Source organism: Meles meles, chromosome 3 (assembly GCF_922984935.1).
Source record: "Meles meles chromosome 3, mMelMel3.1 paternal haplotype, whole genome shotgun sequence".
Taxonomy (NCBI): Eukaryota; Metazoa; Chordata; class Mammalia; order Carnivora; family Mustelidae; genus Meles; species Meles meles.
The window spans coordinates 44,632,982-44,638,981 of record NC_060068.1 but is presented as its reverse complement, the minus strand read 5'-3'; the positions used below and the strand labels follow the sequence as shown (position 1 = coordinate 44,638,981).

General features: G+C 36.9%; 1 protein-coding gene across 2 annotated transcripts in view; it reads right to left on the bottom strand.

Annotated features, from left to right (window-relative positions):
- Positions 1-476: 476 nt before the first annotated feature.
- SNX2 (sorting nexin 2) overlaps positions 477-6,000 on the bottom strand; it is a 60,621-nt gene continuing 55,097 nt past the window's right edge. For both annotated transcript variants that reach the window (XM_045999601.1, XM_045999602.1), the window contains one exon: positions 477-971. In XM_045999601.1, coding sequence (XP_045855557.1) covers positions 921-971 — 51 coding nt within the window. In that variant the 3' untranslated portion in view covers positions 477-920. The remainder of the gene's footprint in view (positions 972-6,000) is intronic.

Genomic DNA, 6,000 nt, shown 5'->3' with positions numbered 1-6,000 from the left:
TACGACCACAGATGATCCTACCTACTTTAAAATGGAAAACAAAGAAAAGGCAAAGAATAAATCACATACACGCAAAGTCTAGGACTTTGACGATAAGAAATAGAGCAAAATCACAGGACTTGTAACAGAAGCAGAGAAATACATTTTTTTCCTAATTCCTAACCTGGACACTGGTAATAGGGATGGGAGTAAAACAAGCAAACAAAGTATTCATTCTCTCCTTTACTCAAGACAAGAGCATTCCCCAGAGTAGAATCAAAAGATAAATGTTCTTTGGTTTATGATGATTTCAGAAGAGAACTTAACCCTCATTTCATCATTTATAATGAAAGAGTTAGCTTTTTCTGTCAACTAGAAAAACTTAATGGATCACAGCATCACCTATGTACATCTAGAAGCAAAAATTTCTTCCGATTAAAAATGCTTTTAAAAGCTCTCTAACGTATTTACATATCCAAATAATTTGTTACTAATACTTCACAAGGAATATCATTTTATTACTGTAATCACAAAATCATAATTTCTGTACAGGAATGTATAAGTGAACATTAATCAATGCATTGATAATTCACTTCATAAAGAGGGTAACACACTACAGAATGTAAAGAAAAAATATTGTAAAATTTTCTGGCCTTGCAGTGCACTTTTTAGTGCAAGTATTTAAGACACAATAGTGTTCAATTCAGCAAAGTATTGCAGAATGTCATGCCACAGTCCGCTTAATTCCAAGAGGGTCAGGACATGCAGCTTGTAATAAAATGTCAGGGTATATATATATATACATATATATGTATATAAAAAAACCACATGTAATTCATAAAATATAGAGTGGTTTATTTAGATGGTTTTAAATGATTTCACTGCAGAATTCAGCATAACTGGAACAAACATCCAAGATCTTCGTAACAGAAATCTTCTTGCTAGGCAATGGCTTTGGCTTCAGGCAGGAATGCCTCCCAGTATTTTATCAGCTGCGGATCATAACCAAAGATATTCTAATTATCTTTTTGTCACTTACATGCATATATACCATACAGCATTTTTTAAAAAACCAAGTAGCTAACAATGATTAACATTTACTAAAGTCTAGTTGTATGAGGGATCATTTAAATTTCCCATTCTGAAGTCTGTCAATGTAATTCAAGTATAAATTATTTAAAATGTTAATTACTACTGGCTAAATTGTTTTTGATGTAAATGATAAAATTTTTTTAAAAACCTCACAACTTAAGATCTTCTTTATTTATGTAAAACTCTATAAGCAGACTGTTATTGTAAATTAAGTAAGAATACCTTAAATAATAAAACTGCAATGAACTTTTCCAACTTAAAGTGATAACATATTCTAAAATTCAGAGGATATTCACATTTTATGTTACTCTAGCAAAAAACAATGGCAAAAAGGTGGAAGAAAAAAGTATTGGGCAAGAAAGGGACATGTGTTTGAGAGTAAAAGGAATCTGCTGCCAGTTTCTTTCGTAGTTCACAGAATTAATCAAAGTATAAAGTTATATTTAAAACAATTCCTTTAAAAACAAATTCACATAAATGATCTTATGAAGTATTTAAAGACTAAATATAATTTAAAGGTATAATGTCATCTTTCAATTAAAAATCAATTATATATTATATAAGCAACTTCCTAATCCACATATTTTAAAGCTGGATAAAGAAATTCTTCAATTCATGACATCAAATAATCTGATCATTCAAATTTGTATTATCTTGTTACAGATTTTAATTAAAACCTGTGGTCTTCTATTCTCTAGTTAAGGAAACAAATACCATCTGTGGCATACCATCACCACTTACTACACACAAAATAAAATAAAAATCACAACAAAAACCCCGCCCCCAAGCTTTAAAAAAGCCAGCTTTTAAGATTAGGATTATTCCCTGCATATTTTCAGACCACAATGCTCTGAAGCTAGAACTCAATCACAAGAGGAAAGCTGGAAAGAACCCAAATACATGGAGACTAAACAGCATCCTTCTAAAGAATGAATGGGTTAACCAGGAAATTAAAGAAGAATTGAAAAAATTCATGGAAACAAATGATAATGAAAACACAACAGTTCAAAATCTGTGGGACACAGCAAAGGCAGTCCTGAGAGGAAAATATATAGCGGTACAAGCCTTTCTCAAGGAACAAGAAAGGTCCCAAGTACACAACCTAACCCTACGCGTAAAGGAGCTGGAGAAAGAACAAGAAAGAAACCCTAAACCCAGCAGGAGAAGAGAAATCATAAAGATCAGAGCAGAAATCAATGAAATAGAAACCAAAAAAACAATAGAAAAAAATCAATGAAACTAGGAGCTGGTTCTTTGAAAGAATCAATAAGATTGATAAACCCCTGGCCAGACTCATCCAAAAGAAAAGAGAAAGGACCCAAATAAATAAAATCATGAATGAAAGAGGAGAGATCACAACTAACACCAAAGAAATACAGACAATTATAAGAACATACTATGAGCAACTCTACGCCAACAAATTGGACAATCTGGAAGAAATGGATGCATTCCTAGAGACATATAAACTACCACAACTGAACCAGGAAGAAATAGAAAACCTGAACAGGCCCATAACCAGTAAGGAGATTGAAACAGTCATCAAAAATCTCCAAACAAACAAAAGCCCAGGGCCAGACGGCTTCCCAGGGGAATTCTACCAAACATTTAAAGAAGAACTCATTCCTATTCTCCTGAAACTGTTCCAAAAAATAGAAATGGAAGGAAAACTTCCAAACTCATTTTATTTTTTTATTTTTTTTTAAAGATTTTATTTATTTACTTGACAGATAGAGATCACAAATAGGGAGAGAGGCAGGCAGAGAGAGAGAGAGAGGAGGAAGCAGGCTCCCTGCCAAGCAGAGAGCTCGACGCGGGGCTCGATCCCAGGACCCCGGGATCATGACCTGAGCGAAAGGCAGAGGCTTTAACCCACTGAGCCACCCAGGCGCCCCTCCAAACTCATTTTATGAGGCCAGCATCACCTTGATCCCAAAACCAGACAAGGATCCCACCAAAAAAGAGAACTACAGACCAATATCCTTGATGAACACAGACGCAAAAATTCTCGCCAAAATACTAGCCAATAGGATTCAACAGTACATTAAAAGGCTTATTCACCACGATCAAGTGGGATTTATTCCAGGGCTGCAGGGTTGGTTCAACATCCGCAAATCAATCAATGTGATAGAACACATTAATAAAAGAAAGAACAAGAACCATATGATACTCTCAATAGATGCTGAAAAAGCATTTGACAAAGTACAGCATCCCTTCCTGATCAAAACTCTTCAAAGTGTGGGGATAGAGGGCACATACCTCAATATTATCAAAGCCATCTATGAAAAACCCACCGCAAATATCATTCTCAATGGAGAAAAACTGAAAGCTTTTCCGTTAAGGTCAGGAACACGGCAGGGATGTCCATGATCACCACTGCTATTCAACATAGTATTAGAAGTCCTAGCCTCAGCAATCAGACAACAAAAAGAAATTAAAGGCATCCAAATTGGTAAAGAAGAAGTCAAACTATCACTCAAACTATCACTCTTCGCAGATGATATGATACTATATGTGGAAAACCCAAAAGTCTCCACTCCAAAACTGCTAGAACTTGTACAGGAATTCAGTAAAGTGTCAGGATATAAAATCAATGCACAGAAATCAGTTGCATTTCTGTACACCAACAACAAGACTGAAGAAAGAGAAATTAAGGAGTCAATCCCATTTACAATTGTACCCAAAACTATAAGATACCTAGGAATAAACCTAACCAAAGAGACTAAGAATCTATACACAGAAAATTATAAAGTACTCATGAAAGAAATTGAGGAAGACACAAAGAAATGGAAAAATGTTCCATGCTCCTGGATTGGAAGAATAAATATTGTGAAAATGTCTATGCTACCTAAAGCAATCTACACATTTAATGCAATCCCTATCAAAATACCATCCATTTTTTTCAAAGAAATGGAACAAATAATCCGCAAATTTATATGGAACCAGAAAAGACCTCGAATAGCCAAAGGAATATTGAAGAACAAAGCCAAAGTTGGTGGCATCACAATTCCGGACTTCAAGCTCTATTACAAAGCTGTCATCATCAAGACAGCATGGTACTGGCACAAAAACAGACACATAGATCAGTGGAACAGAATAGAGAGCCCAGAAATCGACCCTCAACTCTATGGTCAACTAATCTTCGACAAAGCAGGAAAGAATGTCCAATGGAAAAAAGACAGCCTCTTCAATAAATGGTGCTGGGAAAATTGGACAGCCACATGCAGAAAAATGAAATTGGACCACTTCCTTACACCACACACGAAAATAGACTCCAAATGGATGAAGGACCTCAATGTGAGAAAGGAATCCATCAAAATCCTTGAGAATGCAGGCAGCAACCTCTTCGACCTCAGCCATAGCAACATCTTCCTAGGAACAACGGCAAAGGCAAGGGAAGCAAGGGCAAAAATGAACTATTGGGATTTCATCAAGATCAAAAGCTTTTGCACAGCAAAGGAAACAGTTAACAAAACCAAAAGACAACTGACAGAATGGGAGAAGATATTTGCAAATGACATATCAGATAAACGGCTAGTATCCAAAATCTATAAGGAACTTAGCAAACTCAACACCCAAAGAACAAACAATCCAATCAAGAAATGGGCAGAGGACATGAACAGACATTTCTGCAAAGAAGACATCCAGATGGCCAACAGACACATGAAAAAGTGCTCCACGTCACTCGGCATCAGGGAAATACAAATCAAAACCACGATGAGATATCACCTCACACCAGTCAGAATGGCTAAAATTAACAAGTCAGGAAATGACAGATGCTGGAGAGGATGTGGAGAAAGGGGAACCCTCCTCCACTGTTGGTGGGAATGCAAGCTGGTGCAACCACTCTGGAAAACAACATGGAGGTTCCTCAAAATGTTGAAAATAGAACTACCCTATGACCCAGCAATTGCACTACTGGGTATTTACCCTAAAGATACAAACATAGTGATCCGAAGGGGCACGTGTACCCGAATGTTTATAGCAGCAATGTCTACAATAGCCAGACTATGGAAAGAACCTAGATGTCCATCAACAGATGAATGGATCAAGAAGATGTGGTATATATACACAATGGAATACTATGCAGCCATCAAAAGAAATGAAATCTTGCCATTTGCGACGACGTGGATGGAACTAGAGCGTATCATGCTTAGTGAAATAAGTCAATCGGAGAAAGACAACTATCATATGATCTCCCTGATATGAGGACATGGAGAAGCAACATGGGGGGGTAGGGGGATAGGAGAAGAATAAATGAAACAAGATGGGATTGGGAGGGAGACAAACCATAAATGACTCTTAATCTCACAAAACAAACTGGGGGTTCCTGGGGGGAGGTGGGATTGGGAGAGGGGGAGCGGGCTATGGACATTGGGGAGGGGAGACGAACCATAAGAGACTATGGACTCTGAAAAACAACCTGAGGGTTTTGAAGGGTCAGGGGTGGGAGGTTGGGGCAACCTGAGGGTTTTGAAGGGTCAAGGGTGGGAGGCTGGGGGAACAGGTGGTGGGTAATGGGGAGGGCACGTTTTGCATGGAGCACTGGGTGTTGTGCAAAAAGAATGAATACTGTTACGCTGAAAAAATAAATAAAATGAAAAAAGAAAAATAAAAAAAAAAGCCAGCTTTTAAGTTCTGTTATGGAAGAGAACTTATTATAAGAATTTACTCAAACAGGTGTGATCACCGGGAAAATAAAACTAGGAAGACTGAAAAAGGGAAACGCTGTTCAGCAAGTTTCTCCTCGCCTTAATCTGGGAAAAATGTATCTCAACTGGAGTTTAGGAGTAAAGGCAAAAAGGACCTGAGAGTATCCAATTTAACTACCATGTTTTCCTCTGTGGTCATCAGTTTTTTTCTACTCCGTTTCTTATTCCTCCATTAAATTTAAAAACTCTCTTTCACTGACATTTTTTTTTTTTTTTTTTT